The 12,129-nt window shown below is 56.9% G+C and overlaps 1 protein-coding gene across 1 annotated transcript in view; it reads left to right on the top strand.

The window, feature by feature from the left end:
- The first annotated feature begins 10,113 nt into the window (after positions 1 to 10,113).
- Positions 10,114 to 12,129, top strand: part of Hmcn2 (hemicentin 2) — a 128,861-nt gene continuing 126,845 nt past the window's right edge. The window contains exon 1 of the mRNA XM_012516738.2: positions 10,114 to 10,385. Coding sequence (XP_012372192.1) covers positions 10,136 to 10,385 — 250 coding nt within the window. The 5' untranslated portion in view covers positions 10,114 to 10,135. The remainder of the gene's footprint in view (positions 10,386 to 12,129) is intronic.

Raw genomic sequence — 12,129 nt, 5'->3', positions numbered from 1 at the left:
TATTTATTTATTTATTTTTGAGGTACTGGGGATTGAACGCATGACCTTGTGCTTGCCAGGCAAGCTCTTATTCTGCTGAGCTATCTCCCTAGCCCCAGAAAATATCTTTATGAGACAGGTTGTTGCTATACATAGGCTTACCTTGAACTCACTATGGAGCCCAAGTTGGCCTCAGGCTCAAGGCGATCCTCTTGCCTCAGCCTCCTGAGAGCTGGGATCACAGGCTCTTAGCTCATTGCTCTTGGACAAAAATAGGTTGGGAAGGGAGAGGAGAGTGGAGCAGGCAGAGAAAGGGGGATCTGGAGGGACAGAGGACAAGGGCGTGGGTTTGTTCAAAGGGGACATTTCCTGCACGCCAGCAATGTAGGAATGTTCAGCAGGGACCAACCTGTCTTGCTGATGCTGCTGAGTCTGCTTGAGTTTCTCTTGGCCCTGCAGCCTGAGTGTGGCCTGAAGGTCAGGCCGAGGTCAAACCTTCAAATTCAGGGGTTTAGTGGGCAGCACACCCCTCAGAACCCTGGGAGGATCTAGGTCCGATTTTGGGCGGGGAAGGTAGGGAATTGACCTCCTAGAGCAAGGAGGGGAGACTTGGCCAGAAGGTTTCAAATTGGAATCCAAAGAACTCTAGTTATTAAAGGACTTTATTTAAAGAGGATCTCATCCTCTGAGAGGCGGTCATCAACTCCCTCGGCGAGCGGCACAGTGTTCTGGGTACATCCCAAAATGTGTTTTTTCCTCGTTCAAGTTCACAGAGCTAGGAGGGTCGCTTGGGGTGGGGCCTTACTCAGTTGTTTGGAAAGCATTGCAAAAGAGCCCGGCCCAGCTCCTCGGCCGCCTCTTCCCGTCTGGTCCGTGCGCTGCCTGCGGCGTGGCAGGAGGGAAGAAATTATTGGAATCGCTGGCACCAACAGCTTGCTGGACCAGGCAAGGACTGAGCGCTTGTTGGGCGTCAGGTCATTTCACAGATGATGAAAATTATAGGAGCAGAGAGCCCGAGCATGCCAGGGTTCCCTTTCTTTCTGTCTGCTGCTTGCGGGTCTCCAACCCCAGCCTTCCCATTGGGGTGGGGCCCATGGTTAGTGGCATTCCCCCATTCATACCCTTTGAGACCCGGAATCCCAGAGGCAACAAGGATGTTGATTGGCTCTGACTGGATCACGTGCCCATGTTCGGCCCAATCAGTGTAGTTGGAGAGATGAAATGATGTTATTGCTTATGCTGGGTCACATGGTCATCATGTTTTTGGTGACTACTGGGCTCCAGTACCACAAGGAGTTGGGCTGCATCCTTAACTGCAAGCAGTGGATGCCACGTTTTGCTGACCTAACCAGCACTAGTGGGAACTCACGTGTGAGCTGTAGAATTATGCTTGCTGGTACTTGAGTAGAAACTAATGCTAAAGCCATCACAGCCGGGGTCCGGCGGCCTGTGGCTCGTCCACTGACCAGTCAGGAACTTCATCTTGCCCCCAGTGCCGCATACGGCCTCCAGCTTCCTTGTGACACTGGCTGGAGACACAGGCCACGCGGGAAGAACCCATGACACTCCTGCCTCCACTGCAAAGGAGGATGGGAAAGCGAGTACCAGGTACCCCAGCTCTGTACTGGGAGACAAGGTTTGCCTTCTGCTAAGCCTCGGAGAGCTCCAGAAGTGATTCTGGGTTGGCCAACGCTCACAGCAAGTGTACCCTGCAGGTTACGTGTGGCCTGTGTGTGCAGTGACACTGCCATTTTGTTTGGAGGCTTTCGTCCCTGCAGTGTAGGCTGGCTCCCACTAAATGTCACAGGAGAAGAAATCAGATTCCCTGTGGTAAGACAGCCTAGCCCATAAATCTTGGCCTCTGGCAAGCAGCCCCTCTTTCTGCTCAGAAGGTCACGGCGTATTGTCTGGGCTGGGAGCACCATTTCTCTTCTTCAGATTTTCCAAATAGCATTTCTTGGGAATTGGTCCCAGGCACCGTTCGTCTAAACATTCTTAATCTGGTTGCCTTTACAGTTTGTTGCTTTAGTCAGAGGTCAGCTCTCAGGGCTTAGTGGCTAGGCGAGATCTGTTCCCTTGATGGATGTGATCCCGTGACACTGGATTCTTGGTTGTGGACTCCTTGAGGTTGAGTTGAATTAGTGCGTCCTTAAACAAGACTGGCAGGGAAGGGTGGGGGTGTTGTGGAGCTCCGACCCGGCTCTGACCCCAGCACCCATGGCAGGGCCAACCTCGGGCCCACGTGAAGGTGAGTTGAGGTTCCCATGCTCTGGTCTCCCATCTGCCTTCACCAGACAGCCGCCCCCTGCCCTTGAGGCTGAAAACAGGAGAATCACTACGAGTTTGATCTGTGTAGTGAGACTCTGTAGACCCCGTACTGAATACATCAAAAAAATATTGTGCTGAAATCCTGGCAACATAAAATCCACTTTTGTCATTCTTGTCAAGTGTAAATTCAGCAGCGTCTTATTCACAGCAATGCCGACTGTCACCACTGTCCAGTTCCAGAACTTTCTCACTCTACAGGGAAGCTCCATTCGCGTTCACTGTCACCCCCAGCCTCCTTCCCTGGCCCTACTCAGCCGCCAGTCTGTTTTCCGTCTCTGGGTTTGTCTTCCTAGAGACGTCCAGACTCTTTATATGGGTCTATGTAACAGGGTCACACAATGTGCGGAGTTTTGTGTCTGGTTGCCTCCGCCGAGACTATGTGTCCATGGTCATAGCAGAGACCGGGCTTTGTCCCTTTATATTGCTGAATATTTGCAAGATTTTTTTTTTTTTTTTTTCCCAGAACTGAGGACTGAACTCAGGCCCTTGCGCTTGCCGGGGAAGCGCTTATTCCACTGAGCCATCTCCCCAGCCCCAAGAATCTGCATTTTACTTTGCTGCTTGTTCATTGATGGCTGTTTGGATTGTTTCCACTTTGGGGCTGTTGGAGACAGTGTTGCCGGGAACATCAGCAAGAACTGCGGTGCCCCTGTGTTTGAACTGCGGTGCCCCCGTGTTTGAACTGCGGTGCCCTGTGGTGTTTGAGTCCAGGAGGTGTATTCTCCGAGGCTCTTCTGCAGTGGTAAGTGCCATGCTTCTGTTTTGTTCTTTAAGTTTTTGAGATGGGACCTCACTATGGAGCTCAGCCTGGCCTTGTGCTCATAGTGATCCTCCTCGCTTCAGCCTCCTGAGTGCTGGGATTACAGGTGTGCATCACCATACCCAGCTTTACATTTTTGTGAGCAACAGCCATGTTATTTTTTCTCACATTCCCCATAGCCCTGCACTGCTTGACTCACCGTATTTGGGGCTTTGGAGTGATCCCTCTGGGCCGCCATACTTCCTGCCCATTCCCTTTGAGTTAGGTTCTTAGACTCTCCTAGCTAACCAGAGCTCATCTGCTGCTGAACAGACCTGGCTAGTAAGCTAGTGACGGCGTGTGGGACCCAAATACATTACAGGGGCTTCTGGAATAAGTCCCCACCTATTGTGTTGTTTTTTTTTAAGCTTTTTTAAAATTTATGTATTTATTTGGTACGAGGTCTTGCTCAGCTGGGACTCATGGGGATCCTTCTGTCTCAGCCTCCCCAGAGCAGGGATTACAGGTGTGCCCCACCACGCCTAGTTTCACTGGCCCACACGGCATGCAGTACTGGGAATCGAACCTGGGTCCTTGTGCTTGCCAGGCAGATGCTTAGCCGCTGAGCTATGTCCCCAGCCCGAGTCCCCACCTTTTCTGTTCAACGCAGAGTGAGTGCTGCCAATGGTGGGTAAGTAGGCGGGGTGGGCACCATGACTATGACAGGAGCAGTCCTGGTTTGGGGGCAGGTTGGGCCTTATAGACTTGACAGCTTTAATGGCTTTGTCCCCAACACGGGCGCTGTCCGGTCTGTCACATTCCTCCAACGCCCGGACAAATTTTTCAACTAATGGAAGACCTGGGCATGGCAGTGGGCATCTGGAATGCTAGCACTGGAGAAGCTGAGGCAGGAGGACGGCCCTGTCAGGAGCCTGAGGCCAGCTGGGCCACCTAATGAGTTCCAGGCCAGTCTATAAGGACAATAGCAAGTTTAAGACCAGCCTGGGGGGGAGGGGAGGGAAGAGCCAAACGTGGCCGCTGTCCTTTGAGGACACAATCTCATGGGTCACTTTCTGCTGGGGACAATCTAAGATTCTCCTAGGAATGTCACAGCCCCTGGTGTGTGTGTGTGTGTGTGTGTGTGTGTGTGTGTGTGTGTGTGTGTGTGTGGTGGACACCAAAGTCACCCCTAAGGAGGAAACTCAGTGTAGAAAACCTTGTTGGGAGCCCCTTACGCCCTACATGGAGGGCAGAGTGTGCGTTTTACGTTAGAAAACAGAAGAAATGCTTTAAAGCGTGCCCCAGATGGGAGAAGACGGAAGGGCAGACCGGGTCTCCTGAGAATGCGCTCAGCTGACAGTGACGGGACTCAGTGCCATAAGCTTAGCTCTGGAAGAGACCAGGACTGCGGGGAGGCCGCGCGTGGGGCAGCCCCCGACGCGCTTCTCTTCACGCTTGCGCGCTCCTCAGCTTCTCTGCAGACGTCCCCTCCCTGAGGCAAGAGGGAGCCTCTGCTTTTCTCTCCCCACCCCCATGTCCTTTTCTGAGTTTTCTAATTCAGTGTTCTACACTTAGCTCTGTGAATCACCAACATTAACTTCCGTGTGTGGTGTGAGGTAGGGATTCAGACCTTCCGACACCAGCGGCTGAAAAAGATGGTCTTTCTTGTGGGCGCCTGTGTGGGAAGTCAATTGACCATGTGCGTGTGGACCCATTTCTGGGCCCTCTAGTCTGTCCCATGGGCCTCTTGCTCACATAACTCGCTCATAATTAGTCGCTTTAGATTAAGATGTCAAATCAAAACTGGGCATGGTGGCCCATGTCTGTAATCCCAGCCCTTGAGGAGTTGAGACAGGATTCCTGCAAGTTCGACACTAGCCTGGGGGCTACAAAAGTAAGCTCAAGACCAGCCTGAACTACAGTGAGAACTTGTATTAAAAAAAAAAAGAAAGAAAGAAAAAGAAATCAAATCAGGCAGGGTAAGGCCTCTCTGTTCTGGAGCCTCCCGGTCATGGGCGAGGGGGATGGGACAGCAATGGGGCCCGAGGGTGACCTCACCCATCTGGTGCCCTTGGAGTGGGAAGGGCTGCCCGGTTGTGCATCATATGGAGGAACTGTGGCCACCTGCACCAGAAAGCAGAGCAGAGAGGTGAGGACAGCTTTCCAGGAAGAAGCAGGGACAGCATGTAGGGTGGAAGCCAGCAGCATCTGCCAAAATGTGCACAGCAGTGTGGTGGAATTTTTAATTATGAGAGAGAATCCAAAAGAAGAGACAGGCGGTAAACCTCAGCTCGCTGTGGACATTCCTGCCAGCACGGATGGCCAGGCTCAAGGTGACATGATGGCCCGAGTGGACAGTGAGCAGTGACACCCATCCCTGTGGGGTAGGCTCCCTGCCCCATGGCAGAGCAGGACCTCTGCTGCCCATGAACCCCTTCGGGCCAGGCGGGGGCTGGGGAGCATGCCTCGGCGTGCTTGGCTCTGCTTTGGCTTTTCCTTGTTTGTTCTTGGCAAACCTAGGGACAGGCTGGAGTTCCCACGTCTCTGAGCACTGAAGCCTTTCTTGGGATGGCCTGGAGGCCAGTCCCACAGGGGCCTGGACACAGCAGTCAACTGTCCGATGTCCCCGCTGGTTCTGGGGACCTCCACTCCTGGTCCTCAGTGGCTCTGCCTCTCTGACTTCTCAGGAAAGACCAGAAGCAGCCCCACTTTCTTTCCAGGGCTGGAGCATTCTGAGCAGACGCAGGTGGGAGGGGTTAGGAGCTAGGCTACACAACTGTATTTCCAGGGGCGCCCTCACCCCCAGCTCAGCCTCCTATGCGATCAGTGCAGGATCAGGGATCAGATCCTCACAGGAGCCGAAGGGTCGCTGGACACTCCTTTGGAAAACCCAGAGCGGCTGCCGTGGGTGAAGAGCGCCAGTGGAAGGGTAGCAGAGTGCGGTGTGCACAGGCAGCGCCCAGGAATCATCCTGAAGCCACCAGCTGCCCTCTGGCCACCCCCTGGTCTTCTGCAAAACCCAGCCCTAGTGCCAAGAAGGTGAAGACTTTCCTCTTCGCAGAACGTCTGCAGCCCGATTCCAAGGCTGGCAGCAGCTGGGCAGGAAGGACAGTGCATGTGGGAGGAGGCTCGGCGCTGTGCCCAGGGCTGCTGGGAGTCTGGGGTGTCCAGGCTTGGGGGTCCTGTCTGAACCTGCACCCTGCGATTCTGAGCAGCAAGTGGAGGTGGGGCACAGCAAGACTTGCCGGAGGGGAGTTGTAAAGGAGCCAGCAGCCCACTCAGTTGAGATGGGGTTTCACTCTGCAGTTCAGGCTGGCTTTGAACTCACTAGATAGCCAGGCTGGCCTCAAAGTCACAGCAGTCCTCCGGCCTCAGCCTCCCAAGGGGTCCAATTACAGTGCCACCACACCTGGCTGGCGTTTCCATTTTTACAGCAGAGTAGATCTGATATGTGGAGGAGGACAGCTGGGGTGGGGCCAGGGTCTGAGGGGTAGGCACGGAGGCATCAGGTACTACCAGGACCAGGGCGCAGTGGAGTGCGAGGAAGGATCCCTGGTCTGGAGGAGCCGTCCCTTTGGGACTGGCCGAGTGTTGGGAGCCCTCGGTTCGGATCCGGCCCCGCGGCTGGCCTTGGCCCCGTGAAGGCACCGGGGACCGGATGTGTTCTTGGGCAGGGAGCAGCAGTGCACGCTGGCTTAAGTGGATGGCAGATGGTGCTCCTGTCTTAAAGATGTGGTGTGAAAAAAAAAAAAAAAGATGCGGCGTGATAGGAAATAAGGGCTCCATGGGGCCACGACCTTCTGAAAACAGGAGAAAGTGGGATTATCTGAGACTCAAAACTGTGGGCTCCATGGTGTCCCTATGTCTCCCCTGGCCTGCTCCATGCTCATAGCAATGCTCTTGGGGAGCCCTGGCATTCAGGTGCCCACGGTCACAGGAGCACCCTGGCCACCCTGGCGGGCAGTGCCATCGGGCCAGTTATCGGTCTGGCTAGAGACATGGAGGTGAGTGGCAGCCCCCCCCACTTCCCTTCCATGTCCCCTGGGAGCCACGCCAGGGCGACTTGCGCCTGTCTTTCCCCTTTGCTGTGTGGCCCAGGGAACCTGGCCAAGGTCCCAGGTGGGGCTCGCCAGAGATGCCCTCAGGAGGCTCTGCTCCATCGTGGGTCGTCCTACCCTGGGGAAGGCCAGGCTGGGAACCACTGACGGCAGCGCTGAGACTCACACTCCCCTGGCCATAGTGCCCGTTCTGAGGATGGGTGCCTTGCTCCCTCTGGGCTGCCTCTGCTGCTGCCTCTGAGGACCAGATTTGGCTTCCTGGCATCCACGAGGGCTGCTCTGTGCACCTCCAGCACATGGCCACGGGACGTAAATAGGATTGCTGCCTGCCTTCTTCTGGAGCTCCCCAGGGCCTCCGGAAGAGGCCCAGCAGTGCCTGGGAGGGGGCTCCCGGCGTGGCCTTGGTGCCCAGGTCTCCCCGTCTGTGCGGTGCTGTTCCCACTCCTCGAGCACCATCCCCCTCTTGTCCTCTGGGATGTCTCAGACTGTCCGGGTGGCCTCTGCTGACCTCTCAGGCTCAGCCCCTCCTTCTCCTGGGCTCCCAGAACTCTCAGTGATTCTGCTATTAGCACTTAGCTCACTGACTTAGAATTATTTGTTTACACGTGTCTCTCTGCTCCCCAGGGTGGGACAGTGCCTTCTGCATCTTCAGAGCCCCCTGCCCAGGCGCCTTGGAGAGCACAAGGCACGTGCTTTCGGTCCAGCCCGTGTTTGTGGAGTGAATGACCAAAGGACATGCTTGACTCCAAGGGTCGCCTGCCCTAGGACTCCAAATGTCACGTTGGGGTCCTGGCTTCTGTTTGCACTGCCTTCCCACAGCTGGGGCCTCTCTTCTGTCTCCAACAGCTGGCCTAGCCCTGCCCAGGCTCTGGGGCAATTGAAGCCCTGGCCAGGGACGTTTAAAGAGCCAGTGTCCACATGTGACTCCAGGTTGCCGGGGACTGAGCTTCAAGCTCAGTGCTGGTTGGGAGCCTGACTTCTGCACACCGCAGCTTCCTGGGACACCATGTGCCCCTGCCCTGGTCCCAGTCAAAGACTGTGTCCCTCCCCACAGCTGGCACCAGGGTTCTCCAGCACCTGCTGCCCCCCACACAGTGGACCTCCATGCCTGGCGCAGGGGTTTGCTGCTGTAGAGCTTGCGACCCTGGCTGGCATTGAGGTTGCAGCTGGGAGCACTGGGGGCGGGGGGTTTACAGGACAGAGGAGCCCCAGGGTGGAGGGGGGGGAAGGGAGAAGATAGGGATCCTGCCCCATGAAGACTGCTGGTCAGGGGCTGGAGCAGATCCCCAGCCCCCAGGCCCAGTGCTGCAGCCACGCCTTCAGGGTCCCTGTCTACACCGTGGGAAGGACTGAGGTTTGAGGTCTTTCACAGGACTTTTTTGGTTTTGTACTGGGGCTGGAACCCAGAGCCTTTATACTGAGCTACATGCCTAGCCCTTACAGAAAGGTCTGAGTTATCCAGACAAGACTTGAACTTGGGATCCTCCTGCCTCAGTCTCCCAAGTGCTGCAATTACAAGTGTGTGTCACTATGCCAGCATCTCAGATCAGGCATGCCAGCAAAAGCTCTGTGTGTGCGTGTGTGTATGCGTGCGTGCGCATGCGTGTGCACGCCCATGCAGAATGGAGAATGAACCCAGGGCCTTTGCACTGAGCTACATCCCCAGCTCTTTATTTTATTTATTTTTGTGTCATTTTGAGACAAGGTCTAGCTATGCAGCTCAGGCTGGACTTGAGCTCACTTCGTAGCCCAGGCGAGTCTTGAACTTGCCACAATCCTCCTGCCTCAATCTCAAGAGTGTCAGGATTACAGGGATGTGCCACCAAGCCCAGCTTTATTCATTCATTCATTCATTCATTCATTCATTCATTCATTTCCAGGGATGGACCTTGTGATCCATCAGGACCTTGTGCTTGCCAGGCAGGCACTTGTGCCACTGAGCTATCTCCCAGGCCTTAGCTTGGCCTTAAAAAAAAAAAAAATTAAAAACAAATCCAGACAGGGTCTTGCTCTGCCCAGGCTGGGCCCTGACTCGCATTCTCCTGCCATAACCTCCCAGAGACTGGGGTCACAGGTGCACCTACAGCATTTACTGAGCCCATGCCACATGCCAAAGACATGGTTGGGAGCTAGGGGTGCTGTTGGAACAGGACCATGGCACAGCCCCGCCCCTAGGTGCCCTGGGTACCCAGCGCAGCTGAGGGCAGCAGGAAGGCAGAGGAAGGATGCCCTGCCCCTGCAGACTGCAGAGAAGCAATGTCCAGGAGGGGGCAGTGGAACCTGGCCCAGGCAGCGCTCACCTGAGCCCTGGAACCTTCCCACACCATCCACGATGTGGGAGACGGGGTGGGCAGAGGGTCGCTAAGTCCTCTGTCGCTGGGTGACCCATGATAAGGCCCGGCAACACTTAAGCTGGAGCAGAGCCCAGAGCCTTGGGGTCATCCTACATCCGGCTTCTGGTCCCCCTTATGGCCCTATAGCGGTGGACGACCCGGGGCAACTCAGGTCACCTGTCTGAGCCTCGGTTTGGCTTGCTCATCTGCAACCTGGGTTTGGTGTCGTGTCTGTCCCTGGGTGAGCGCTTAGAGCACGCTGCTTGCCAAGCCCTAACTACCCCAGGGAAGCTTGGCTGGGCTCCACACCGGGGCTCCTCAAGGAGGAGGAGAGGAGGCGCCATGGGAAGGTGTGGGGGTGGACAGGGCCGGGAGCGCCCGGCGGGGGTGACAGCCGTCGCCGCGCCCTCCCGCCCCGCGTGGGCGCGCAGGTGTCCGCGGCTCCCCGCGCCCGCCTTGGCCGCCGCCCCACCTCCCTCCCGCCGCGTCCTCCCCTAACCCCGGGTCTGGACGGGCAGCAGCGGGGCTGGGAAAGTTTGAGTCACGGTGGGGGCGCGGCGGAGGCGGGCCCGTGACCTTGAGCAGGGTGGGGTGGGCCCAGGACCCGCCTCAGGCTCCCAGCAGCGGGACCCCACCACGCGCCCCTGTCCCAAGCACCGTGCGTCCCGACGGAGCAGGCGCCCGCCGCGCTCGCCACGATGCCCAGGGCGCAGCTCCTGCGGCTGCTGGTGGCCGCGGTCTCTGCAGCTGTGGCGGTGGCCCGTGAGCCCCGGCTGGCGCTGCCTCCCGCCTCGGGGGACGCCACCCTAGCCTTCGTCTTCGATGTCACCGGCTCCATGTGGGACGACCTGATGCAGGTGATTGACGGCGCCTCGCGCATCCTGGAGCAGACCCTGCGCAGCGGCAGCCTCGTAGCCAACTACGCACTGGTGCCCTTCCACGACCCAGGTAACTCCCACTCGCACAGCTTACCGGGGCGCCGCGCCTCTGTGCACTGCCCCCCCCCCCGCCCCGGGCTACGTGTGGGACTCTGCACCTGGCGTCGCTGGGACCGTGGTAAGGCCCGGCCTGCAGCGTCTCCTCCCTCCCTAGGGACTCTCTGTCCCCGCTTCTGCGCGCCCTGGCAGGGCATATACCCAAATCTGGGTCTTTGCTATTTACTTTGGACTGTTTCTTAGAATTTGCTCCCAACTTGAATGTTGGAGGGCAGAATAGACCCCAAGCACAAGGCTCCGGCGACATGGGGCCCACGGTGGAACCGCAAGGGTGACCCCCCCCAGCCTCTCTGTCCCCTGGCCTTTTAGGAACACAGTAGCTGGGCGCCCACCTGCGCGTTTGTCCCCTGCAGGCAGCACTCCTTGTCCCTGAAGCCCCTTCTGAGTAGCTCAGGGCTGGCACAGGCTCTTGAATCGGGCCCTGGGAGGCCCCGTAGGGACAGCTCCTGCAGCAGGGCCTTGGTGCGCCCTGCGAGTCCCCAGCCCGTGGCCGGTCCTCCCCACATTCTCTTCATAGTGGAAAACTTCGTACTTAGCACAGAGTGTAGTACAGTGAACACCTGGGCTCCCGCCGCCTGCGGCCTCTGACTTACACTGTGCTTTATCGCCTTTCTCTGTCTACGCGCCCCCCCCCCCCAACCAGAAGGATAGCTTTAAAAGGAAAAAAATTCAAAGCAGATCCTTCACATGATGGAGTGGTGAAGTCGTTCGTGCTGAGGAATTACACACAGTGGCGGTCTTTTGGAAGAACCACCTCTGTTAATCACAACATCCTTAGGGCCCTTGAAACTCTCCAGGCGAAAGCTTTGTCTTGGGGACATGGGGTCCCTCTGCTTCCAGAAGTCCAGCAGCAAGGGCTCCAGAGAGATTTCTGGCAACAGTGAAAGAACCTGTCCCCTCACTGAGGCAACAAGGTTGGGGGGTTTGAAGAGCAGGAAGGGGACGTTATCCTGCAGCTTCAGCGTCCAGCGCCTTCAGTGTCTGGTGGCTTCCGCAGGGACACAGGTCGCCCCTCTCTCCCCTGCCATCTGGATCTTTCTCTAGCTTCCGAGGATGTGGCACCGAGGAAGGTTGGAGGTCCTGGAATCCACCCTTGAATCCCAAAGGGGCAGGGACCGAACATGGGCCCTCAGCAAGTCTGGAAAGCCGCGGGCAGGGTGACAGCACTCCTGATCCATAACCTGAAGTGGTCCACAGTGCCTGGGACAGGGTAGGAGCCAGACAGGTATCCCCAGGCCTAGCAGGGGGCCATGAAGGAGATCTTGCCTCCTGCTGTGTGCCACCTCCTTCAGGGAGCCCTCCGGGACACCTACCTTCTCCCCCAAAACTGAGCAGGTTGAACCATCACTCCATCCTCCCTGCTTCCCCACATCTGGCTCTCTGGAGACACCCCAGGTTCCCGCAAAGCGGGACACCCCATCCACTGAGCCCCTGCTGTGGGTAGAGATCTGTGAGGGTGGGGACCAGTGGCAAGCTCTCTGAGGACACACATGGCAGGAGGGCCAAGGAGTGAGAACCAAACTGGGGGTGGGGGATAGGGCGCGCATGCCTGTAATCCTAGCACTCTGGGAGGCTGAGGCAGGAGGATCACAGTTTTGAGTCCAGCCTCGGCAACTTTTTAAAAAATGTATTTAGTACAGGGTGTACAGGGTCTCACTACACAGATTGGACTCATAGTGATCCTCCTGTTTTCACCT

The sequence above is a fragment of the Octodon degus genome, unplaced genomic scaffold (assembly GCF_000260255.1).
Source record: "Octodon degus isolate 3935 unplaced genomic scaffold, OctDeg1.0 scaffold00123, whole genome shotgun sequence".
In the NCBI taxonomy this organism is placed as follows: domain Eukaryota; kingdom Metazoa; phylum Chordata; class Mammalia; order Rodentia; family Octodontidae; genus Octodon; species Octodon degus.
Note: the sequence above shows the minus strand (reverse complement) of the source record. Positions and strands in the feature narration are given on the sequence as shown.